The 27,955-nt window shown below is 37.0% G+C and overlaps 2 protein-coding genes across 2 annotated transcripts; one reads left to right on the top strand and one right to left on the bottom strand.

Moving 5' to 3' along the window:
- The first annotated feature begins 1,181 nt into the window (after nt 1–1,181).
- LOC141601536 (uncharacterized) lies at nt 1,182–6,148 on the top strand. The gene is made up of 3 exons (XM_074421829.1): nt 1,182–1,387; nt 1,552–1,697; nt 5,334–6,148. The coding sequence occupies exons 1-3, from the start codon at nt 1,182–1,184 to the stop codon at nt 6,146–6,148; spliced, it is 1,167 nt and encodes a 388-aa protein (XP_074277930.1).
- An 872-nt stretch (nt 6,149–7,020) lies between these two features.
- LOC141601535 (uncharacterized) lies at nt 7,021–14,024 on the bottom strand. The gene is made up of 5 exons (XM_074421828.1): nt 13,513–14,024; nt 12,802–13,377; nt 9,033–12,719; nt 7,419–7,760; nt 7,021–7,252 (listed from the first exon to the last, which is right to left on the bottom strand). Exons 1-5 carry the CDS (start codon nt 14,022–14,024, stop codon nt 7,021–7,023), a joined length of 5,349 nt encoding a protein of 1,782 aa, XP_074277929.1.
- Nucleotides 14,025–27,955: the final 13,931 nt, after the last annotated feature.

The raw sequence follows: 27,955 nt of genomic DNA, 5'->3' as shown, positions 1-27,955 counted from the left end.
TGAGGATAATATAAAAGTGTACAGCAGGCTTGATAGGGTATTAGTAAATGATGATTGGATTTAGATGTTTCGTGGGTCTGTGGCAAATTTCCTCCCTGAAGGGTTATTTGATCACTGTCTATGCATAATTAATACTGATGAGGTGATGGAAAGGAAGAAGTTACCCTTTAAATACTTTAATATGTGGGCTTTAGCTGATAATTTTGAGGAGGTAGTGACAACTGGGTGGAATGTAGAGGTCCTTGGCACCCCATGTTCCAAGTTGTGAAAAAACTGAAAGGTTTAAAAGGTGCATTTCAGAGACTGAATAAAGACCAGTTTAGTGACATTGAGAACCTAACCCAGATCACTGAACTGGCTCTTAAGCATTTCCAGGAGCAACTGATGCATAATCCTCTGACTAATGACCTTTGCAAAGCTCAGAGAGATTATGCACAGGATTTAATTCATTTGGTCAAAGCCAGGAATGTTTTTCTGGCACGGAAAGCAAAAGAGAACTGGGTAAAAGAAGGAGATGCAAACACTTCTTTCTTCCACTCAAGTATAAAAAGAAGAAGAGCAAGGAATAGAGTTTACCAAATTAAAAATATGGAGGGGATATTATGCTATAACCCTGAGGATATTAAGAGAGCTTTTGAGGACTACTATGTGGGTATGTTAGGAGAATCAAAAGAGGTCCAGCCTGTTCATCATGGTGTCATTTCCACTGGTAATTGCCTCACAGATGAACATAGAAATATTCTGACCAAGCATGTTACTGATGAGGAGATAAAAATGCAATGTTCTCCATTCCTGGGACCAAAGCACCAGGCTCGGATGGATACAGTATACAATTTTTCAAAGACTCTTGGCATATAATAGGAAAAGAGGTGTGTGATGCAGTTATGAGTATCTTTAATTCAAGGAAGATTGTGAAAGAGTCAAATAACACTATTTTGACATTGATACCAAAGACAGATATTCCTAATATTGTAATTCAATTTTGCCCAATTGCTTGTTGCAATACAATGTATAAATGTTTGGCTAAGGTTATGTGCACAAGACTAAGCAGTATACTCCTTGATATCATCAGTTCTTCTCAAAGTGCCTTCATCAAAGGCAGAGACATAATGGGGAACATCCTTATATGACAAGATCTTATAAAACTTTAAAAAAGGAAAGCTTTTTCACCAAGGATTATGATGAAGATTGATTTGCAAAAAGCATATGATTCAATTGAATGGAGATTTCTTCAAGATATGCTGTCTGGCCTCAAATTTCCACATACTAGTATTGAACTTATCATGCAATGTGTCTATACTCCTTCTTATTCTCTTGCACTGAATGGTGATGTGTTTGGTTTCTTTAAGGATAAGAGAGGGCTAAGGAAGAGGGATCCCCTCTCTAGGTAGGGGGATCCCCTCTCCCCCTGTTGTTCACAATTTATCTTGAATATCTGAGTAGATTATTGGGGATCTTGTACAAGTTTAAGGGATTTAGATACCATCCTGTTTGTGCTAGATTAAGCCTCACACACTTGTGTTTTGATGATGTCCTATTGCTATTTAGTAGGGGTGACCTGATACCAGCTACTCTTTTGCTTAGCATCTTTGAGACCTTTTCTATCTCCTCTGGACTCAAGATGAGCAGTGGAAAGTCCAGTTTCTATAGCAATGGTGTGGGTGACATTATTTTGAAGGGGATTGAGGATGCCTCTGGTATGAAGAGGGGGAGCATTCCTTTTCGCTATTTAGGGGTGAATATCATACCAAGGAGGTGGGCTATCCTTGATTGTCAATGTTTGGTAGATAAGGTGACATAAAGAATAAAGAGAATTTGGGCAAAGAAACTTTCTTATGTTGAGGAGGCAGTACTCATAAAGTCTGTGCTGAGTTCTTTACATTACTATTGGGCTCGTATTTTCATTTTTCCAAAAGCAATGTTGAATAAAATTAAAGCTAGTTGCGGGATTTCTTATGGCATGGGAATGAGCTTAAGGAGAGTCTTGCTCTAGTGTCTTGGAAGAAAATATGTAAGACAAAGAGGAAAGGTGGATTAGGGCTAAAAAATCTACATCAATGGAACATTGCATTGGTTGGGAAATATGTTTGGTGGGTTCAGATGAAGGCTTATCATTTATGGGTAAGATGGGTTCATTCCATATACATAAAGCAGGGAAGCTGAATTGATTATACACCTACTGTTAGCACTAGCTGGGCTTAGAGGAGAGTATGTGAGGTTAAAGACATTCTGAAACCTTTTATGTTTGATGAGGAGTGGAGAAGGTCAGAGCATGAATTTTCTGTTTCGTTGGGATATCAGTGACTAGCGGGTGATTCTAATGATGTTCTGTAATACCCCGTATTTTATAATTATATAAATAATATTATGTTGCATTTTATACGAATTATGTATGAGACGGAATAATATAATAATAATGATAATATAATACTCCCTCCATTTTTTAATATATGACGTTTTACATTTACGAGGTAAGCCTTTGACTTTAATATTAAGATAAATATATTTGTTCAAAAATTATAAAAATGTTAACATTAAATTCCTTACGAAAAGCTCTTTCATATGAGTATACATATCACATTATTTAGTCTTATATTTTAGGAGATATTGAAGAGAAAAGGAGTGTCTCGAAATGTGAGAAAATCATATATAAAGAAACAGAGGGAGTAATAATAATGATAATAATATTTCTAAGCTCTATTTCTCCCTTCGTACTTGCTCCCCCGGTGTTTTTGGGTCGGTCCATCTTCCTTTTGATGCTGCTCTTCATTCCAGCTTGAAACGTATTGTCACCGCGTCTGGCCCGGGTTTTGGGGATTGGCAGTGGCGCCTTGATACATTCTCTTTTCATCTTGGTGGTCTTGGTGTCTATGCGGCGAGAGATGTTTTACACTATGCTTTTATTGCGTCCCGTTTGCAGTCTGCTGATTTGCAGGCTAAGCTGTTGGCCCTACTTTTGATGATGCCGCGCGGGTGTTTACTGCGACTATAGGCTCTGGTATCTTAGGTAACCCTTGTGAAATTGCTGCCCCAAAACTTATGAAGAAATTGGCAGACATATATTTCGCGACGGTTGCTGCTGCCTCAGAGACTGTTTTCTCTTTGACACCACGGCAACTTTCGTTGTGTCAGTCTCAGCAGGGTTCCCACTCCTCTGATTGGTTGCGTGCGGTTCCTATCTCGGGGTTGGGTCAGACTATGAACGGGAGGACTTACTGTAGTGTGCTTGGGTATTGTCTGGGTGTTCCGTTATTCACGGTATCTAGGCCCTGTCCTGCTTGCTCTCGGGTTTTTGCTGGTGATGTTTTTGGGGACCACGCTGTTTCTTGTACTGGTACTGTGGGCGTTAAACATCGGCATAACCTCGTCCGTGACACTCTATTCGACATCTGCTATAGATCTGGTATTTCTGCGGGAAAGGAGGTTGATATCGGTTTGGTTGACGGGCATGGTGGCTCTCTTCGTCCTGTGGATTTGCTGCTTTATTCTTGGGACAGAGGGCATGATGTGTGCGTTGACTTGACAGGGTCTTCTACTTTGACTCAGACTGGGATGACGGATTTTGTGCCTGGCCGGGTTGTCGCTGATGCTGCTCAGCGTAAGTGTGCGAAGTATGGGGATTTGTGCGTGACAGCGGGTTATGGTTTCCTTCCCTTCTCTTTCTCTTCACTTGGGGAGCTGGGTTCGAATGTTGTTGCCTTGCTTAAGCGGATCCAGAAATTTTTGGTATCTCAGGATGCGGGGGCTCGGGTGGCCGCTTACATTTTTACTAAACTTAGCTTTGCTGTTGCTAAGGGTGTGGGAGCCCAGATTGTCTCTCGGCTCCCCACCAATTTCATGTAAACTTTTATTTTTCATTTAATGAAAGCTGCGTGCATCCTTTATAATAATAATAATAATAATAATAATAATAATAATAATAATAATAATAATAATAATAATAATAATAATAATAATAATAATAATAATAATAATAATAATAATAATAATAATAATAATAATAATAATAATAAGTTGTAATGATAATGATAATACGCAATACGATATGCTATACATGTATAATATACGTATGCCACACTCACCTTATGTACCCTTATCCACCCATCAACCCTATCCTAGCACAATCTCATAATATCCACCAAAATCCTAGAGAGAAAGAAGAGAGAAAAAGAGAAGAAAAGGGAGAAAAAGGGAAGATCGTCTTTTATCCTTCCGCCTCGAGATCGTAAGGTAAACCGTCTTAAAACTAGTTTATATATTATTTAATTTATTCCATCGACCCGCCTTGACCCTGACTCACCTCTGACCGTCATTGACCACTACGTTGACCGCCGTTGACCGTGTAATTAGGAGTTTGACCGAGCCTTTATTTGGTTATTTGTTGTTGTTGTGCGACCGTCTTAAGATGGATTTCTGACCCACCTTTTGTGACTATCTTGGGCTGACCTTGGGTGAGATTTGCCAAGGGTTGAGTGGGGGTTGTAGTGGTGGTTTTGGGTGGTGGTTAGGGTGGCCGTGGGTGGTGGAAAAACGGTTGTAAAAGGGGTGTACGTACTGTTTTGGTCGTGTGTATGGTTGTGGTTGTTGTTGTTTGTTGCGGTTGTCATGGTTGTTGGTGGCTGCTAGTGGTGGTGCTGGGTGTTGGGTAGTGTCGTGACCACCGTGGTGGTGGTGGCCACGGTGGTGGCTACATTAGGCGCCTCTTTGGTGCTGTTTGTGTCGGGTTGTGTATGTATCGGATTTGTTGTTGTCGGGTATTGTTGTTGTTGCCGGTGGTGGCTGCCGACATGGTGGTTGTGGTTGGACCCACTGTGGTTAGGGGGTGCCAAGGTGGTGGTGGTGGCGATCCTTGGTGGTTTGTGTGTGTGGTGCGGGTTTGTGTGTGTTGTGTTGGTGTCGTGGTTGTCGTGTCTTATTATTGTTGTTACCACGGTGTTTGGGCTGGCCATGGACCACCATGGCCGGTGGTGGTGGTCCATGGTGGCACTGAGGCGTGGTGGTTGTCGGGGCTAGGAGTGAGTACGGGTATGAGTCGAGTTTTTCAATAGCTTAAGAGTAATTTTAATTAATTAATTCGTATTTAATTTAATTATATTAGTTAGTAATTAAATATATTTTATTATTATATTTAGTTGACGGTTTTTGTGTAAGATTATTGTTAGCTGGATTGCTTAAAGGTAGGTTAATCCTACTCAGTTTTAATATACGTTTGAATGGTCATGTGAGTCATATTTTAGTGGTCGTTGCATTATAACATAATATTGGTTATGTATGGGAGGGGGATGATTCCTACTCTAAAGCTCCTTTAGTAGCTTGGAATACTCTATGTAAAGGGAAACTGTTTGGAGGGCTTGGAATTGTGGATACAAAACAGTGGAACATTGCTGCTGTGGGTAAATTGGTATGGTGGATAGCAAGGAAGAAGGATAACTTGTGGATTCAATGGGTGGACAAAGTTTATATAAAACAGACTGATTGCATGGATTATAAACCTACTAGTGCTAGTTCCTGGGCATGGAGGAAAGTGTGTGAGATCAAAGAGGTCTTTAAAGATGCTTATGTGCAAGGGAAATGGTCTGCTGATGATGAGAAGTACACGATAAATGATGGGTATAAGTGGCTCACTCAACATGATATGAGCAGGGTCCCTTGGTTCAAGAGTGTGTGGAACAAATTCATCATTCCCAAACACTCTTTTATTCTTTGGCTCCTAAATCAGGAAAGACTCTTGACTCTTGATAGGCTTTTTAAGATGGGTATTACTCAACAAACTAGATGTTTTTTATGTGGCATTCATGATGAGAATCATCGACATTTATTCCAGGAATGTGTTTATGCCAGGCAATGTTATACTCAGTTATTTGCCTGGTTGCAGATGCAGGTACCTGTTCATCTTAGTACTGACAGTATATTGAGAATCAGGAAACATACTGGTTTTACCCGCTTGCTCCTTAGTTCACTTGTTGCTGCTATGCAATACCACATTTGGCTTTGCAGAAATACTTGTCGTGTGGATGGATATGTGACTCACCCTGCTGTTATCCTTAAGCGTATAAAGTTTGATTGTAGAATGCGGCTTATGAATATCTCTGTAGGAAGTCTGAAAAGAGGGGAGATTGACTGGTGTACTCAGCGAGGACTCATGTAATGTGTGTTATAATGTATGTATATGGTAGTCTGAACATTGGTGAATAGTTGCAATGGTTGTAATGGTGTTTGATGGCCTCTTTTGGCTTGGTTTTATAATATTACTTACATTTCCACCCAAAAAAAATATTGGTTATGTAACACCCCTATTTATTCAGAAGCCTTTACCAAGACATTTCCAAATAAATAGGAGCGTTACCATCTCGGTTTTCCGAGGTAGTGACTAACAAAGTACAACAAACCTGAGTACTTTAGATAAAATTTATTGATTACATATTTATTACAAATTCACCAAACTATACTCAATATAAAAAAAATAATTACAACTCGGAGCAGAAATAAATAAAGTGATTAATAAACTATATAATCTAGACTTCTAGATGTGTAACACCCGCGAATTTCTTATTCTGACATTAAAATCTATTTAACCGTTCGATTACTTTATTTTATATTTTTAAATTATTTAATTTAATTAATCTCCTTTTGAACATAAATTTTATAAAAGTTACATTTTCACAAGCTTGTTTATATAAAATAAATATTTTTGTCGGATAATATTAATAGCGACAATAATAATAATAAAGCTCCGTCTTAAATTATAGTAGGTTTAAGGCGAATTTCCGTCTAGCAATAGACCGTCACATTTTCATATGTAAGACTATTTTTAATCTCGACCAATCAAAGGTTGACTACACTCATACCTCTCTCTCATACTCTACAATTATATAATCCTTATTATTATTATTATTATTATTATTATTATTTTTTTTTTTTTTTTTTTTTTTTTTTTGCAAGAAATTATAATCCTTCTTATTCTTCCTCAAGGGGAAAACAAAAAGGATAAATTCAATACAAAAGAATATCCACTAATGCCTACATAGTAGGCTGAAGAGGATGAAGAGCAGCTACAACCATACTTCTAGTATCCAAGCAAGGACGAGAAAGAAGAGCAATAGTAGATAAACGCTTAATGATAGAAACGAGTGATTCTGGTGAGCATTCTTGACCAGTGAATATCCTCCTATTACGTTCCTTCCAAATACAGTATACTGTTGTGGTGAGGCAACTGAGGTACCATGAATGTTTCCAATGCCTTCGACTACCTCTGTGAGTACACCAAAACAGTTCAGTCCTAAAATCACAACTCCTCCCAGGCATATTCATCCAACATATTCATCCAACTTAAAACCTGAGACCAAACAATTGCAGAAAATTGACATAGAAAGAACATATGAGCATGGCTTTCTGCAGCCTGTTTGCATAACACACACCTATTGGGAATATACAATCCCCTACGAATAAGCTGATCCACAGTGGCTAACCTCTCCTGACTAGCCAGAGAAGCAATCAGACCATGACAAGGAACCACAACGTGATGAGTTAAAGCTTTAGTCCAAGGAAGAAGAGGGTATTTCGTTCGAAACCATTCATAGGCATACTGAACCCTGAACTTACCCCCAACATACCAACTGTTAAGCGGTGTCGAAGCGACTACTGGGTTACCGTTTTCTTTGAGAAGATCATTTTTGAGAAAAATTATGCTTCTAAAGCTCTCACAATACCTGTCTCTGCAATCTAACTCCCAGATGGAACAATGAGAAAGATGGTAAGCCCTATTCCAAGAGCACCAAAGGCTGGAAGGATTATGAGTAAGTAATAATAATAATAATAATTATTATTATTATTATTATTATTATTATTATTATTATTATTATTATTATTATTATTATTATTATTATTATTATTATTATTATTATTATTATTATTATTATTAATATTATTATTATTATTATTAATATTATTATTATTATTATTAATATTATTATTATTATTATTATTATTATTAATATTATTATTATTATTATTATTATTATTATTATTATTATTATTATTATTATTATTATTATTATTATTATTATTATTATTATTATTATTATTATTATTATTATTATTATTATTATTATTATTATTATTATTACTATTATTATTATAAAGGGATGCGCGCAGCTTTCATTAAAATAAAAAAATAAAAGTTTACATGAAATTGGTGGGGAGCCGAGATACAATCTGGGCTCCCACACCCTTAGCAACAGCAAAGCTAAGTCTAGTAAAAATGTAAGGGGCCACCCGAGCCCCCGCATCCTGAGATACCGAGAATTTCTGGATCCGCTTGAGTAAGGTAACAGCATCCGAACCCAGCTCCCCAAGTGAAGAGAAAGAGAAAGGAAGGAAACCGTAACCCGCCACCGCGCACAAATCCCCATACTTAGCACACTTTCGACGAAAGCAAAGATCGGCGACAACCCGGCTAGGCACAAAATCCGCCATCCCAGTCTGAGTCAAAGGAGAAGAACCTGTCAAGTCAACGCACACATCACGCCCCCTGTCCCAAGAATAAAGCAATAAATCCGCAGGACGAAGAGAGCCACCATGTCCATCAACCAAACCGATATCAACCTCCTTTCCCGCAGTAATACCAGATCTATAGCGTATGTCGAAAAGAGTGTCCCGGACAAGGTTATGCCGATGTTTAACGGCCACAAGATGCAAGATAAGAAACAAACAGTGGTCCCCAAAAACATCCTCAGCAAAAACCCGAGAGCAAGCCGGACAGGGCCTAGATACCGGGAATAACGGAACACCCAGACGATACCCCAGCACACAACGGTAAGTCCTCCCGTTCATAGTCTGACCCAACCCCGAGATAGGAACCGCACACAACCAATCAGAGTTATTATTATTATTATTATTATTATTATTATTTTTTTTTTTTTTTTTTTTTTTTTTTTGTAAGAAGTCAGTAATTCTCATTAAAATGGAAAAAACCGAACTTACAAACAGGACCATCTAGAAATACAAGAAACACACAACACCAGCCTAACTACATAGAAAGTAGCTGGGATACAACAGACCCATTGCTCCAAGAGTACATTCGCACACAAACGTCATATTTAATCATAGCTAGGAGCTTGCCAACTCCCAAATGACCTCCATCAAACACACGCCTATTTCTCTCCTGCCAGATGTAATAAATAGTAGCAGCAATGGCACAGCATGCTACCTTCCTTCTCCACTTAGTCCCTCTACAAAGAGCAATCTTATAAAGCTCATGTTTAAGGCTAAGGACACCCCTGGTAACACCCTGCCAAACCAGAACTTGTTGTAGTAGATCCCTAGAGAACGAGCATTGGAAAAATAAGTGACTGGCATTCTCTGCAGCAGCACAACAGAGTGAGCAGCTGTTCACAAGAACCAGACCCCTCTTGCAAAGATTGTCCACAGTAGCGAGAGCCTGGTGAGCAGCTAAGGTGGCAATAACTGCGTGTTTGGGAACAACAATATTGTCCAAGAGTGGCTTAACCCATCTTAGCTCAGGGTGAGAGCCATGGAAGAGTGTGTACACATCCTGAAGTGGGAGCACTCCTGAAGCAGACCAGCTCAGAAACAAGGCCTGTACAGCATCCCTGGAACCCACCTTTTCAGCAAACTCATCCCTAATGTGTAGGATTTTCTGCCAAATAGGTGAGGAACAGGTATCAGCATCAAGATCCCAACATGAGAGATTCTTGAATACATACTCCTTGGACCAGGCCATCCAAAAAGAAGGACTGTGATTGTAGTACTTCCAAAAGATCCTTAATAATAACGTTTTGTTCCAACTGAGTATTTCTCTGATGTCAAAACCCCCTTGAGATCTCTTCCTACACACTTTATTCCAGCTAAAGAAGATCATACGACACTGAGACTCAGATCCCCAGAGAAACTGCCTACAAGCTTTCTCAATTTTCCTGATCACCCCTTTTGGAAGTAACAAGCACGCACACCAGAAGGCTTCCATACCAAAAACAGCAGAGTTAATAAGCTGAACCCTACCTGCATAAGTGAGTTGAAGACTAGCCCATTCCCCAAGTTTGACCTGAATTTTAGCAAGGAGAGGCTGAAAAAGATCAACTGTCAATCTAGAAGGATGTAGAGGGATACCCAGGTATTTAAATGGGAAAGTGCCCTCAACAAACCCAGTTTGAGCCAGAATCAAATGCTTAACCGCAGCTCCTACCCCAGCAAAATAGATGTTTGTCTTACTGGGATTGGGAGTAAGACCAGAGAAATCAGAAAAAAGATTCAAACACTCCTTAACAGCCAAGACAGAAGGAAGATCACCTCTAACAAAAACAAGAAGATCATCAGCAAAAACGAGATGTGTGAGGTGGAGTCTAACACATTTAGGGTGATAGCTGAACTGGGAGGCAACCCTCATATCCTTGAAAATACGAGTGAGAACCTCCATACAAAGGACAAAAAGAAGAGGGGAGAGGGGGTCACCTTGCCTTAGTCCCCTCTTACCTTCAAAGAAGCCCTCACTACTCCCATTGATCTTCAGAGAAAATCTGGAACTAGTGACCAGAGTAATAATCCAATGACAAAACTGAGGAGCTAAGCCATAGAGAGGTAAAATGACTTTCAGAAAGCTCCAATTGACAGTGTCAAAAGCTTTTTTGATGTCTACTTTGACCACACACCGAGGAGTTTTGTATTTCCTGCTATAACCCCTGACCAACTCATTAGCAAGCATTGTGTTATCAAAAATGGATCTTCCAGAGATAAATGCAGCCTGCTCTTCTCCAACAATAAGGGGCATAACCATCTTTAATCTATTAGTGATGATTTTACTAATAGTCTTATAGACGGTTGAGCAACATGAGATGGGCCTATAATCAAGGACAGTAGAAGGAGAGTTACCCTTAGGAATGAGAGAAATGAGGGTGGAATTAACCTCCTTAAGCAATTTCCCAGTTCTGAAAAAGTCTTGAACCGCAGCAACAAACCCAATATGTATTACATCCCAAGCCTCTCTAAAGAAACCAGAAGTGTATCCATCAGGACCAGGGCTTTTGTTAGGATCAATAGAGAATAAGGCAGCCTTGATCTCAGCAGCAGTTACAGGGGCCAATAGAGAAGTACCATCCTCAAGAGATAAGCAGTTCCCATTTTGAATAATAGAAGTGTCAAAATCAGTGACAGCACCATCAGTTCCCAATAAATCCTCATAGTAGTGCAAGAAAGCTTTGGCAATGTCCTCATGATTAGTACAAACAACTCCCTGAACATCAATTACCTTGTTAATATTAGCAGAGTTCCTACGACTGGCAACCTTAGAGAAGAAATAAGTGGTGCTGGCATCACCCATTCGAATCTCAAAACTTTTAGCCCTCTGATAGGCAATGCTAAGCTCAATAGTACGAAATTTAGTATACTGTTGATTAAGCATCTCCTCCTCAAGACAAATCACCTGACTAGTAGGGTTTTGCTGTAGCTGCTGCTGACAGTCTTGTAACTGTTGTTTTAACAAAGCAACTTTTGAAGTAATACCAGAATAGCTTTGATGGTGGAGAGACTTAAGTTTCCCTTTTAACCTCCTTAGATGTTGGACCAACTGATACATAGCACACCCATGAATATAAGTAGTCCATTCATGGTGAACCAAAGTTTTGAAAGTGGCATCCTGACTCCAGCAATTTAAGAACTTAAAAGATGACTTCCTGCTATGAGAATTGCTTCCAACAGCGATAATAAGGGGGGAATGATCAGAGATCCCAGCTGTCAAAGCCTCAGCAACAGAATCTGGGAACTCCCTGAACAAATGAGCATTAGCCAGGACCCTGTCTAATCTCATCCATTTCCTGTCATGTTGGTCCTGCTTATTAGTCCAAGTGAACCAGCAACCCTGAGTTCGAATCTCCTCCAGACCAGAATTGGCTAAGGCCTGGTTGAATTCATCCATAGCATGTATTTGAGGGGGATCAGAACTAATCCTTTCCTCACAAGAACGCACACAATTTATGTCACCTAGTACCAGCCAAGGCCTAGGGCAAGAAGCCTTACCAATAAAGAAATCCCAGAGAGGTAAGCGCTCAGCAGGATGGTTGAACCCATAAACACAGGTGACCTCCATTTGAACAGCACCAGTACCAACCAGCAAATGAATCCACTGGCTGCTAACATCTAAACATTGAACAGAAAGAGAAGAATTCCTCCAAACAACCCAAATTCGACCATCGTAATGAGCAGAGTAGTTATCAATGATAAAGAAATGCTTAAAAACCTTCATCTGAATAGGAGCAGCTTTATTAAATCGCACCCTAGTTTCAACAATACACAAGAGATCCAAACTACTTTTATTGAATAAGGAAATAACCTCTAATTGCTTTATGAGCTTATTCATGCCTCTAATATTCCAAAGACCAATCTTCATGGAGAAGGAATAGGTGGGGGTCTTCCTCCGCACTAACCACTTGCTCGGCCCCGTTGGCCCCTTAGGCAATTGGATATGTAGAACCCCTGGCTGACTTTTCCAACTACTCAAAACAGTAATAGAGCCATCTCCATCTTCAGTATTATCCAGAGGACCAAACTGGTTTAATGCGACAGGTATTGGAGAAAGAGACTGCTGCCCATTCTCCACCTGAATATTAAGATCCAGAGCGTGACTAGTGGTCCTAGAGCTATTGGGCAGAGCATGAGCTGGGCATGGGATCCCTGATCCACCATGCTCATGGTACTCCAAGGAAGCCCTACCACCAGTCACCAAGGGAGGAGGTGAGGAAGACACCAAACAGTGACCACCCCCACCGTATCGATCTACCTACTTCCAACCCAAGGGTCCCATCCAACACACCAACTGATAAGCCCTCAGTGAGCTTAGAAGCATCAGACCCAACAATCTGAGAGTGCACAAGAGGTTGCTCAGTTTGAGTCTCCCCCTTATCAGAAGTCTTAGTTTCCTTAACAGTAGCCTTGGGCTTCAATTGCTTACAGGACTTGCGTTCATGCCCCAATTTCTTGCAGTGCGTGCAATAGAAAGGAAGCCATTCATAGTCCACATCCTGCGTAATTTGTCCCAAAAAAGGAGAGTCAATAACCACATAACTCGGCAAAGGTTCTGCAAGGTCCACTTCAACCATAACACGAGCAAAAGATAACCTCTCTTTGTTGGTAGTGACAGGATCTGCGTACAAGGGAGTACCAATCTTACTCGCTATCTTACTCAGAGCCTGAGCAGACCAAAGATGAGGGTCCAGATTATGAAGCAGCACCCAGACAGGCACTTTTGTAATGTTATCTAACTGAGTGGGGAACTGCGGAGACCATTGCTTGAGAAGGAGAGAATGACCATTTAAACTCCAAGCATTGCCCCTAAGAATAGTATTCATGTCCTCAGCCTTAGAGAACCTAAAGTAGAACCATCCCTTCTTAAAATACAGCACTGAAGGTTTAACCACATGATTCCAATTCTTCTCCACGAAGGTTTTAACTTAAGGAACAATAGGCTTGCCCCCCAGAAATTGCCCCACCAAAGTATGTAACCATAAAACCAGTTCACTCTCAATATCCTGCTTATCAATCACCACAACACCAGGGTTATGATCATGAGCTCCACTCAACTCCATACCAACCGCTGACCTGCTCACCCTATCCACCCATGAAGTTTTCTTTGCCTGAGGAACCTCAGTACCCGGCTGAGTTCCAGAGGACACCGGTACATGTACACCCTCTCGACCCACAGCATCAGTAGCAGCAGTAGAGACCGTATCCTTCTCACCCCTCAAACTAGGGTTAGGGACAACCACTTGTTCATCATTCGTCGGGATTGCTGTAACAACAGGCTCACCCACAACAGGAGTCTTACCACTCCGACCACTCCCCAATACCCGACCACTAGTGCTAGCCTGACGCGCAGAAGATTTAGTAAGAGCATGATTGATCATAACATTCACAGTATTTGGATTACCTCGTGGAGTAGAAATAACCTCCTCCTCTGCAGATCTACCCCTTCGCGGGTTCGTGATAACAATCGCAAGCTTCTTTGGACGTCCCATGGCCGGAGAAAGAAGGAAATTCAGACGAGAGAAAGCATCGCCGTCAGAATCGCCCTTTTTTCGCAGAGAGAAACCCTCTCCTAACCAACCAATTTAACAATAATATTATTATTATTATTATTATTATTATTATTATTATTATATTATTATTATTATTATTATTATTATTATTATTATTATTATTATTATTATTATTATTATTATTATTATTATTATTATTATTATTATTATTATTATTATTATTATTATTATTATTATTATTATTATTATTATTATTATTATTATTATTATTATTTTTACTATTATTATTATTATAAAGGGATGCGCGCAGCTTTCATTAAAATAAAAAAATAAAAGTTTACATGAAATTGGTGGGGAGCCGAGATACAATCTGGGCTCCCACACCCTTAGCAACAGCAAAGCTAAGTCTAGTAAAAATGTAAGCGGCCACCCGAGCCCCCGCATCCTGAGATACCGAGAATTTCTGGATCCGCTTGAGTAAGGCAACAGCATCCGAACCCAGCTCCCCAAGTGAAGAGAAAGAGAAAGGAAGGAAACCGTAACCCGCCACCGCGCACAAATCCCCATACTTAGCACACTTTCGCTGAGCAACATCAGCGACAACCCGGCTAGGCACAAAATCCGCCATCCCAGTCTGAGTCAAAGGAGATGAACCTGTCAAGTCAACGCACACATCACGCCCCCTGTCCCAAGAATAAAGCAATAAATCCGCAGGACGAAGAGAGCCACCATGTCCATCAACCAAACCGATATCAACCTCCTTTCCCGCAGTAATACCAGATCTATAGCATATGTCGAAAAGAGTGTCCCGGACAAGGTTATGCCGATGTTTAACGGCCATTTGTACCAAGACAGAAAACAAATGTGGTCCCCAAAAACATCCTCAAAGAAAAAACCCGAGAGCAAGCGGACAGGGCCTAGATACCGTGAATAACGGAACACCCGGACGATACCCCAAAGACACAACGGTAAGTCCTCCCGTTCATAGTCCGACCCAACCCCGAGATAGGAACCGCACGCAACCAATCAGAGGAGTTATTATTATTATTATTATTATTATTATTATTATTATTATTATTATTATTATTATTATTATTATTATTATTATTATTATTATTATTATTATTATTATTATTATTATTATTATTATTATTATTATTATTATTATTATTATTATTATTATTATTATTATTATTATTATTATTATTATTATTATTATTATTATTATTATTATTATTATTATTATTATTATTATTATTATTATTATTATTATTATTATTATTTTATTATTATTATTATTATTATTATTATTATTATTATTATTATTATTATTATTATTATTATTATTATTATTATTATTATTATTATTATTATTATTATTATTATTATTATTATTATTATTATTATTATTATTATTATTATTATTATTATTATTATTATTATTATTATTATTATTATTATATTTTGGATCATATGAGAATGGCACAAGCGTGAGAACCGTGAGAACGCGCGTCGTCGTTGGATCTTGTCGACGCGGCTAATCTAAGGGCCTATAACGCGTACTACCGGTTTACCAAAACTTGAGGGCTTTGTCTTTCTTTTTTCACTGAAATTTACCTCGCGCTTCTTCGTTAAGCTTTCAACCATGGATTCCGACCTTCTTTGTTAAGCTTTCAACTATTTCTCTCTCCTGATTCTCTGTGGAATTGCATTTTCGTCTTTCTGTTGGATTTTCTCTTACCTATTTTGTCATGAAGGTGAGTACTGTTTAGCTTCAAGCTTTTCTCGATTTTGTCCTTAATTTATGTAACTCTACTGTAATCTAAATTAATGTTTCTTATGTTCATTTTGCCGGATTATTCATTTTATTGATGAATTTTGAGTTCATTATTGTTTTTAAAATCGAAATTTGTGTTTTCATTTGCATGCTATCGGAATTTGTATTTGTCGCATTGTTTGTTGATTTCGTAACTTGCTTATACATTTCGATTTGTTTGTTGTTTTTTAGTTTGATCTAATTTGTGCTTTTTTGAATTTTTGTTGAATTTAAAGTACTTTTAACGAAAGTAGCATCAATTTAAGACCACATGCAAAAGGTCATAATTGGGTGCACATTATTGTTGTAGATCATGTACATTTCAATAAAACTGATAGGACATTTCTTCATGAAACGTGTACAACACAACAGAACTGATTAATATTACATGCAAAACTACTTTCAGTTATTGAAGCGCAAAGGCGATCCTGGAACTGTTACACGCCGTATTTCTCCGAGGTTGAACAACCTCAGTCCTACTGTTGATGATCCTACTCCAACGTTCTCCCGTATTACCACCTTGATGTCACCTAAAAGTTTTGTTGATGTCCTTCGATACCTTGATTACAATCAATGGTGTGCTCTGGAAGAGATTGGTTTTTCTTCATTGTTTTGGCTAAGGGTTACAAGGCTTCCTTTACGCCTTGGTTATTGGTTAATTGAGAACTACAACCCGTATTCGGATTTCATCATTCTACCCGATAAACAGCGCTTTCGTGTTTCGCTTCTTGTATTCATGATGTTTGTTGGCCTCTCAATTGGAGGAAAACCTGTTTTACTTTCATCTTTGTAGTGATGAAGATGCAGAATGTGATGCGTTTTACGCGCATTGGAAAGCTCAATTTCATGTTGATGGTCAAGTGGATATCAAGACCCTTGCAGAGCATATTATTTGTCATGATGATTACGGTGATCAATTTAAGATTAATTTTGTGGTGCTTGCTTGTGTCTTTGTTAATGCGCAACAATCGAAGCCGTTCGCCAATCACCATGTACTAAAATCGGCGAGGAATGTGTCTCCATTGGTCGCTTGATTGGTGTCAATTTGTCATGGAGAGTTTGCGGTATAACACAAAGGATTGGGTCAAGAAGGGGAAGAAGAATCACTTTGGTGGACCTCTCCTGTTTCTAATGGTACAAATCTTCTGGGTTACATTTATTGTTAGTTATTGTGGTTTTAAAACCTGCCATTTTCCAGTCATAATCCTGTTTTCACTTGCAGCTTGTTTATGTTGACCGTGTTGTCCATGAAAAACGATTCGTAGAAAGAGATTACTATACTCTTTTGAATTGGACATCTGCTGCACTTTTCTCAAGGGAAAAGCAGGAGATGGAAGCTGGTCAGTTTGGTCTTGGTCGTGTAAAAGGTCGATTGATGGAAAGAATTAGATTTTCTAATCCATGTAGACAAGTGGTTGAAAAAGTACGGAGAGTGTCGAGGGATGTTAGTACTGATACAAAATCTCCAATTTCATACTCGTCTCCGGAGGTATATCCATTGATTCTCGAAGTATTCACTATTCCTTTTCAAGATTCACTTTGAAATATTTTCTTTGTACCTTCATAGTACTAAAGATGTACCTTCATAGTACTAAATATGTACCTTCATACTTTGTGCCTTGTCCAGAGTTTGCGATGACTACACTTTGCTTCAAAGAAAGAGAGTCATGGAAGATATGGTTGTGTTAGAGGATAAATACGCGGTTGGTTTGCAATGTTTCCCAGGTGAAGAGTGTGTCAAACAGGCCCATTCGGCAACTGAATTTATATATTTGACATATGGTGGTGGTACCGAAGTTGTGTCGTGTGCACCACCGTGGGAATCCAGGACACTAGATGAGGATGAACAGTTTATTGCTGTAGCAAATGCAGCTGAGAAAGCGTACAAATTGAAACTTGCTCGTGCTAAACACAGAGAACAATGTGCTAAGTGGAGAAATTCATTTGTACCTGTCACTGGTGAATTTTCATTCGATTTAGGGGTGGAGAAAGACTTTGCTGAGAGTGAGGCAAGGTTAGCCGCAGCTAATCGGGTTAAACGGGATCGCCGTGTCACTGGTGAATCTTCTTCAGCTACCAAAAGGGTTCATTTCATAGCAAGTCCTTCTTATATACCTCTATCCAGCAACAAGCAACAGTCATCTCGTTTTGATCCGTTGTTTTCTGCTATCCAAGATGACACCAATGTGTTAACACCTCTTATTGCGGTGCACCTTCAAGTGGCTGATTATGTTTTCAGTGACCGGGGCACTAACAATCGTCGTTGCAGGTAATCTAAAATGTGTACTTGCTAAATTACCATTTTGTGTATGTCATTTTCAGTGTTTCACACCTGGCAAGTAATTTGTTATATTTTTTGCTCTAGTGAGCACTTATATTCGTACAAGACTTATTTTGCAACGCGAATGCATTTGTGGTCATTAAAGCCGTTTGAACATGTTTCGAGTGTTGTAATTGATTGCTGGTCATCATATTTGAATTGTAAAGAAGAAGAAAACAATCTTGGTACTCCGAAGCGGTTCTTTTTTACCACGCTTGTGCATGTAAGTATATTTACATACACTCTTAAATGCTGTGTGTAATATGTATTTTGAAATATTGTACTTCCCTCTTTCGTTACTTTCCTATGCAGTCTGTAATAGCGAAACCCAGCCCAGGTTTAAGTGATGAAAAAATTTATGAATTATTCGAGGCTCGTGCAAAAATGGAGTTGCAGCTTTTCCCGGGAATAGAAATAGCTTCAATCGCACTCGTAAGTTGCTATTGTTTGCTTGACATACTTTGCAATTTTCTTTGCCATTGTTGTATTGCATTTTTTAAAAATTGAGACATACTATTATCGCATAAGTCCTTTCTTTTTTTGATTAATTCCAACTACTAAACTCATTTGAACCTCAACTTGTATATACCCATTTTATATTAAAAAAATTCAGACTAGGCCAAAGTAGGATAAATGGCCATTTAACACAATGTTAATGCTATAATTTCTCAATGTACTTTCTAAACGTATTAAATGTACTTTTTAAACATTTACAATGTTAATGTTGTAATTTCTCAATGTGGGGAATATCTAATATGCATGAGCAGTTGCAACTATATGCACACGTTGGGAACATAGACCATGAGTCATACTATCATTCCATGTCTGCATTCTGCTTTTGTTTTATTTCAACTGCTTGAGTCAAAAAGAATTTTCTTTGCGTTTGTATTAAATAAGGTCACATTATATTGCAATGTACTGTTCTCATTTTTTACATGTGCCTCATGATTAGTTAAAATGTACCCTTTGAAGAGTTTGACTGTACTTATGGTTGTACGTCATTTGTTTTGTAATTTCAGTTTTTTTTTCCCAATTGTACACGAGAAACACTTTTTCTTATACGTGGTTGACCTGGTGAGGAAGCGTTTTGTCATTCTTGACAACTCACTCTCAGATGAAGATGCCGTCAAGAAATATGGTGTATCTCCACTGTTAACAGTATGTTTGAATTTGACACATTTTTGTTGTTCTATTGACTTTTGACTATTAGTCACGCTTAACACTGGTTTACAATGTTTTCTCATAGATTGATGCTTTTGGAAGGTTTTTGGGTGAGAACCCAAAAACTTCTGACTCTAGAAACATTGTGTTGGCTATGGATCCCATTGTTGCAAAGCTTAGTTGGAGAAATAACTACAATGTTGATGACTGTGGTATATACACAATGAGACACATGGAAACATTTATGGGATTAATCTCTTGGAAATGTGGCCTGATGAAAAATGATGTGAGTGTTGGTTCTTATTTTAAAGAAATTCATGTTCATTGTGTTTTGCCTATCTTGTTAATTGTTGGCTTCTGTTTTGTAGCGGAGCGTGTTTAAAGTGTTAGGATAAAAATATCTATACACATTACTTATGTTCGAGCACAACGATTGCCATGAAACTGTTGCTGATCATGCGAAGAAGGGTCATTTCTCTAAAGCTAGTGATTACATTTAATGTTCAGATATTATCTACGCAGTATGTTAGAATTTGTCTGATGACATCTCTGTTCATGTAGTATGATGTTTTAAATTCTAGTGTACGTTAGTATGTGTAATGATTTGTAATTGCATAAGCAAAATGTTGAATTTGTGAACCAATGTTTTGTTGCACTTAATTAAAGTACTTTTTTGTCTATTTTTGGCGTGCTATTTACTTGAACGTTATTATCTCCTTGAATAGCGACTTATGATGTACTGAATTAGCAAAATAATATAATGTACATTTCAGGTCTGCTTTTAAATCTCTTTTGTAAAACAGTACATGCACATTATAAACATACATAATGGACATTTGAATTAAATTGAAAGCACATTTATTTCTATTATACATTGAAAACAGGGAAATAGGTCTAAAATCACGTCAAAGATCTATCTATAGCGACATCATAATCTAAGTATATGAATGAACTTTTGAAGTTTTCTATCTTATTAAACGATCACATGCATTACAATTTAATTAATATTTCATGTTCTTTTTAAAATAATTTAATGTACCTTTAAATATAATATAATGTACATTTTCCAAACAGTGCTTAATGATATTTTAGTTGCACCTAATTATCAAAACATGCACATTATGAATATAGATAATGGACATTTTAATTAAACTGTTTAGATAAATTACATAATATATACAGTGTAAACAGGAAAACCTGTTTAATAAACTGTCAAATATCTATTTTTAATCCCTTCCCAAAAAATGGATTCACTCGCCCCTTGTTTAGTGTCTTTTGGTCTTGCGGCCATACAAACCACACATAAGGGAAAGGGTTTAGAGTTGGATTAGGTGGATTCGCGGTAGCGGTCTGCCTAATGCAACCCTAAACGCTTTCCCGTCCCATTTTTTTTTTTTTTTTTTTTTTTTTTGCAAAAAATTTATCATTTCATTCATAATATGAAAGAAATTACAAGAGATTTTTGCAAAGACTATCCACTATACAACAAGATCATAAACTAGCAGCTAGAGTCGAATATTGCTTATGATTAGTCCACATGAGAAGTCGAGTAGAGACAAGAAATTTAACCCTTCTAACAATTTCAGTAACATCCACCTTTCTTCCTTTAAAAAGACGAGTATTTCTCTCATTCCAGAGTTGATAAACTGTAGCTGCCAATGAAGTACAATACCAGGCCATCCTCCAATTGTGTCTACTCCCAACATTTGCGTGTTCAAGTTCAGTCAGTAAACAAGAACCAGCACGGTGCATACCCATCCACTGTAGAATCTGATGCCAAACATCCTTAGAGAATGAACAATTAAAGAACAAGTGAGCATGATCTTCAAGGGCAAGTTCACAGAGAGAACATCGATTAACCACATAAAACCCTCTACTCTGCAGATTGTCCACTGTGGCCAATTTCTGTTGAGCTGCCAAAGAACAAATAATCTTGTGACTTGGAACAAGGCGAGGATGAGTCAGAGCTGCAGTCCAAGGACCAGCTAAGACAGCACCTCTCAAATAGCTATAGGCTGCAGTAACTTTGAATTTACCATGAGAGTACCAGCTGTTAATCAGAGAAGAAGCAGTAGTAATGCCACCAGCTAGAGCAACTAACCTATCCCGTACAGCCAAGATTCCTTTAAGGCTAGAAGAGAAACTGTCCTGGGACTGAACCACCCAGATAGAGTGATGCTGCAAGATATAAGACTGATGCCAGAAACCCCAGCTCCCCTCAGTAGGATGATCCAGCATATAAAGCCATCTGCACTGCAAAGCTGCATTCCAAGTGGAGAGGTCTTTAATGTTGAATCCTCCTGCTTCCCATGGTAAACAAATATCCTTCCCGTCCCATTTTAGGATACCTGACCCCCTAGATTTAATCGTCCCCAACAAGGGTTCAGTCGCCCCCTCTAGGGTGTCTTTTGGTCTTGCGGCCGTTCATAATCCAACTGTAAACCCTTTCCCATGCCGTTCTAGGATACTTGGTCCCCTAGTTTTAATCCCGCCCCAACAAGCGTTCACTCGGCCCCTCTACGGTGTCTTTTTATCTTGTGGTCGTTCGTAATCCAACAACTTGATCTAATTTGTACATTATGAATGTCGAAAAAGTACATTTAGAACTTTTAGAAAATACATTGACAAATTATAACATTACCATTGTGTTAAATGGCCATATATCCTAATTTGACCTAATATGAAGTTTTAAATTATAAAATGGGTATATAAAAGTAGAGTTTCAAATGGTTCTAGTAGTTGGAATAAACAAAAAAAGAAAAATAAAATAAAAAATGGAATTGTGGAATTATAGTATGACCCAATTTTTGTTAAAAAAACCGCCACTTTAAACTTCCTCTCTTTAATATCTTATTACTTTTTGATAAACCTGTCAATTAAATTGTACCTGCACGTTTTCTCATTCTCAGATCGTTCATTTACTCTTATCGCTCTCTATCGGAATGAAGGTTATACTCTTTGCCTTTAATTATTTGCTAAAAACAATCTGTGTTTACTTTTCATCCGCTTTCAATTTAACATAGTTTCCTTAGTCATTAATGTTCAAGATGTTCATTATAAATCGATCCTACTATTATTTCTCAGGTGCATCAATATGTCTAAATTTATACGCATTGTTTCCTAATGATTTTGATGTACTTTGCTATGGCTTAATATTTTTAAATGTTTAGGATGTATTTTCTTCATGTACTTTTTTAATGTTTAGCATTTACTTTCTGGATACGTGTCTTTCATATCAATATGTCGGAATTTATACGAATGGTTTGCTAATGATTTTGATGTAGTTTGTTACTAATGTTTAGCATTTACTTTCTGGATACCTGTGCTTCATATTAATATGTCGGAATTTGTACACATTATTTCCTAATAATTTTGATGTTCTTTGCTATGGCTTAATATTTAGGATGTATTTTCTTCATGTACTTTCTTAATGTTTAGCATGTTTTTTCTGGATATCTGTATTTTTAAAGGCTTTATGTTTCTGTCTTATATGTTTTTTTTTTCTTTTTATTTTTAAAAAAAAACAACATTTAAAATCAAGAACACAGATGTCACTATGGTTGTGCAAATCGATCTGATTCACCTACTGTTTGTCAACCTCCATCAAGATTCACCACGACTCTTCTTCTCGCGAGATAATTGAAGTTTCTGACTGTCTTACAATAGGAGTAGTACATCATCCTAGCATTTGTCATACTTTACAAACAGTTGACAAAAAATATTCTTCTCATGCGATAATTGATGTTCCCGATGACCCTACAATAGACGAGATTGTTAATCGTCCTAGAGTTCGCCGCACTTCGTGTAGCATCTTAAAAAACTCCTCTTATTCTTTGTTGATTGATGTTCTGATGCCCCATTGAAGATGGGATTGTTGATCCATCTTGTAAATCGCCACGCATTAAACAGACCGTGAGGGACAAACATGACATTGTTAGGGCTACCTTAGGAACAAGTCATGCGTATGCCACCGATAGAAATTCTTGCTCATTTAATCAAACACCAATTCAAACGTCATATCAAATGGACCAGGTTTTCAAAGAAACAACCCACTTCTCGCTAGCAAACACATAGCGGCTCTTCGTAAAGTGAGAAAATTAATTGCCGAAAGGAATAAGGATGCGCCTACAAACGCTCATCGTGTCATTCGGTTTAGGTGTGTTCCCAGAAGATGAGGACTCTTCTGTTTATGCAGCACCAGAGCGGGGTAAAAAAGAAAGAAATTGTCTGCTGATCGTCCATCTTTATATCCGAAAACAGGGAATCAATATCAGTTTAGTAAGAGTCCTTCCCGTGAACCTCTCCTTGATGCTATTGACGACACGAATCCCTTCATACCTTTGACATCAATGCAATATCGATTTCAAATTATGTGTTCACCGCCACGGCTCTGTGGATAACATGATTAGTAATTACATACGAAAGATTTAATATTTTATATTCATTTACATAGTTCATCTTTACATATCTCGATGCTAATCATAATTCTATTATGTTTTTGTGCGAAATAATACGTTATTTGAGTTCAAAAATAATGTCCTTGGTTGGGATCATCTGTTGTCATTAAAACCGTATCACTATATCTCAAGCTTTGTCATAGATTCTTGGTCGGCATATCTAAACTACAAAGAAAAGGATGGGAATCCAACCAATCCCACACGATTCGTTTTTAGTACACTTACATATGTAACTTTGGTCATTGTTTTCATGTGTTTCAGTTTACTATTTCCAACATTTTCACATTACTAAAATTTTATCTTCATTGTGCAGTTGTTATTAATGAAGAACACAGGTGCTTCTATTGATGATCATCGTTACAAACCTTTCAAGCGCCGCATCGAAGTAGAATTAAATGAGTTTGAGTGGATTTATCTTCCATCCATTGAACTAGTGAGTCCCTCACTTCATTTAGTAATTGAAATCAAATTCAGATTACTTTGTAGTAGTCTATTTAAATAGAAGTCGGTGAATGTCTTGTCAAAAGTTTTCAAAATGTGCTATTACTTAACATGAAATTAACCTTTATTTGTCAGTGACCTTACAATTGTTTCTTTCCCTGATGCTAGTTCTTCTTCCCTATTGCACTTGAGAATCATTTTGTGTTGTATGTTTTCGACCTGCCAAGGAAATGTCTCATTATTCTTGACAACCGCATTAGAAGGGGGAGTGTCTTAGAAGAGTATGGTGATAGTGTACTTGAACTGGTAAATTTACATTCTCCTCAACTATGAATTATTATCGTTCACTTGCATTGGTAAATTCATGTATATAATGGTTCATCTCGTCTAATTTTTATTATTGTGTTACGGGATGCTTTTGCACGGTTTTGGGTGAAAATCAATCAACTATGGAGAAAAGTAATATAGTAATGGGCATGGATCCTACAATAGCAACGCTTCCATGGAGAAATAACAGAAATATTTTTGACTGTGGTATTTACACCATGAGGCACATGGAAACATTTATGGGAATAGCCACTTGGGACTGTGGACTGTCCAAAATTGATGTGAGTTTTACATTTTAATTGTAACTTATTTAGAACAAATCAATGTTATTTTGTTGGTTATTAAATTCTAATTTCATGTTTTTTTTTGCGAGATGAGATCTTTGACAATGCTTTGAGATTCAAGTACCTATGCACGGTACTAACATTTGAGCACAACAAACATCGTAACAGCATTATTAGACATGCATTAGCGTGTAACGACATTCACAAATAGTTCCTGAATATGATTTATTAGTTTCCTTTTGTACTTTTGATCTTTGGCGTATGTACATCGAAGTTGTACTGGATGTGCATTCACCCAAGGTACTTGTTATAATGTACATTCTATAATGATCAGTTGTCCATTTTAAAGAAAACAAATGTTCACCAAAATCAATGATGTTCTTGCTTTAATACGAGAATGTTCATTTTAAGGAAAACAAATTTACATCCTGTGTAACTTTCTTGCTTTAGGATCTCACAATTGATACAATTAATTTATATCGTGCGTGGTCATTTTAATACAAGAATGTTCATTTTAAGGAAAACAAAAAAATATACTCCGTATACACTAATAACAATATTCGAAATTGAGTAAATATGTACAATTAGTACGTAGTATTTTAATTTAACTATTACTTCTATATCATATGTTGCACACAATTTTCCTACTTACCCAAATAACCCCAACACACGTAAATCTAGGGTGGACCTAATAATACCTATTATGGAAGTATAGCAAATTTATGTTCAATTATAAAACACACAATTAGGTGTAAATCTAAAATAGATAAAAGGAATACTTCTTTCAAACAATCTTTCCAAAGAAAATAGTTCTTTCAACTACGGAGTATTAGGTAACTTCTCCATAAATTTTGGTTATACTCCACCTTCGTTTTCAATACTTCTTCATTGCCAGGTAATCACGTTCATTTACTAAATTGTCCTGAATTTCGTCCATTCTTTTGGTGTATTTCTTAGGTAATTATACTTGGTTGATTTAAATCATTGACAAAATCACCTGAAAATCACGCCTCTTTTGTTGGTTACATTTTCATCGTTTTCAGTTTAATTGGATGTTCATGTCAAGTTTAATGGGATGTTATTTATTGATTACAATTGTGTGAGATTTTACGTGTGTTGGGATAATTGGGGCAAGTACGAAAATTGTGTACAACATATGAAATACGAGTAATAGGTAAATTAAAATACTAATTGTACAATTTACTCAATTTCCAATATTGCTCACAGTGTTCATCGTTTAATTAATAGTGTTTTTAAAGTTTACAATATGATGTTCTAAATGCTATCGTCCAATGAACATTTTGGAATAACCATTTTAAATCATCTCTGAGCAAATCATGCCATTATTTTTGCTTGGGATTGGTAACAAATTCAAGAGGAAGACAGAAAAACAATTCATTGCACATCATCTTGATGCAAAGAAGACAATGCTAGGATGGCTATTCAATGGGAAGGACGCCATAATTGCAAGGGTGGAGGATAACTATGTAAAAACACAAGATTACTAAAGATGAAACTTACATGCTACAAATCTTTCAAAAAGTTAATCAAGCTGACAAACATAACATGGAAGCAGTATGCAAGTGTTGGGGTAAGATGTTTATCTTATATAATGAGGAAGCCCGTTTAAGAGAGGAATATGAAAGCGATTATGACAAGCATTTCATTTGGGGTTAGAACGACTACCAGGGATAATGTAGTGGTTTTCCGAAGGTGTCTTTGTTACTTGACGGACAATCTCTTAACAAGGAGGACATTGCACCTGTTTTGAATATCATTTGGCACCCGAGTTAGAAAATCTTGTTGTTGTAGACAGTGAAGAAGAAGATTTTGACTCTATCCCAACGTCAATTTCCCGACCAACGGTCGAACTTGCTTTTATTCTATTAAATCAAACCGAGTAATACTATATATAAACAGCTGAGGTACATTTGAGTATAAGTTTTATATTTACCTCATACCCCTTGTACCTCTTTTGTTGATTTTCAATGTCCATTCAGAATATAAGAATATAAGTACATTCTCTTATTTGTTAATGATATTTCATTATATTGACGTAGTACCTTTTGTAATTTTTGAATTTTCGATACATCATGAAAAGAATTGTCCCATCACTGTATTTACAATGTCCATTACGTGCATTAACAATGTACCATTTAAATTAAATAATATAAATTAATGCATCTAATAATTACACTCTCAGATGCAAGTTGTAAAATAATTCAGGTGAAAAGACACCACTATTCATGATTATTTGCTTAAATGAGACATGTGTCAAATGGCAGTTGTAAACTAATGCATGTGAAAAGACAAATAATACTACACTCATAAATTGTAACTTCTTCTATTCTTATCCAAAGCAGTTTATATATAAAACTCACTATAAATACTTACCTAAACTAGTGTGGTAATTACAAAATCTAAGGAATAATCATACAAACCGTCTTCACTGCCTTAAAAAGGCACTCTAATTTCTGTTTTTTTTGTTTGTTCTTATTATTTTTTCCCTGCAAAAGAAATGCATATCTTCATGTAAATAAGTATATCGAATATTATTGCAAGAATAATGCAGTAATGGAATTGTAATATGCTCTGGTATTATTTCATACAAATAAATGTTTCTATCTAATGTATTCCTGCCAATGTCCATTGTCATGCCTTTAAAGGAACATTTATTTTATTGATAATGTTCATAGGAAATATTGTTGTGCACTTTGATATAGCATATATAAAAAATGTATTGAATGTTAATGACAGTAAACGACACAATACTATTTAATTAATATTAGAAATACTTACAAAAGCCATTCAAGACTGTTTCAAAATCAGTTTAAATATAAAACTCACTATAAATACTTGTCTAAACAAGTGTGCTAATTACAAAATCTATGGAATAATCACATAGAAAACGTCTTCACTCCCTTGAAAAGGTGATCTGGTTTATGTAATATAGTAGCCTATATAACATTCAGATTATTTCATTTATAAGTATTATTTGATTAATCAGTATGTTTTTTAATCTTGTGAAAAGAAATATATACTATAGTCCCCAGACGAATTTAAAGTTGTTTCAGGTCTGAAAATCAAACTGCATTTGTGGCTCG

Source organism: Silene latifolia, chromosome 9, assembly GCF_048544455.1.
Source record: "Silene latifolia isolate original U9 population chromosome 9, ASM4854445v1, whole genome shotgun sequence".
Taxonomy (NCBI): Eukaryota; Viridiplantae; Streptophyta; class Magnoliopsida; order Caryophyllales; family Caryophyllaceae; genus Silene; species Silene latifolia.
Note: the sequence above shows the minus strand (reverse complement) of the source record. Positions and strands in the feature narration are given on the sequence as shown.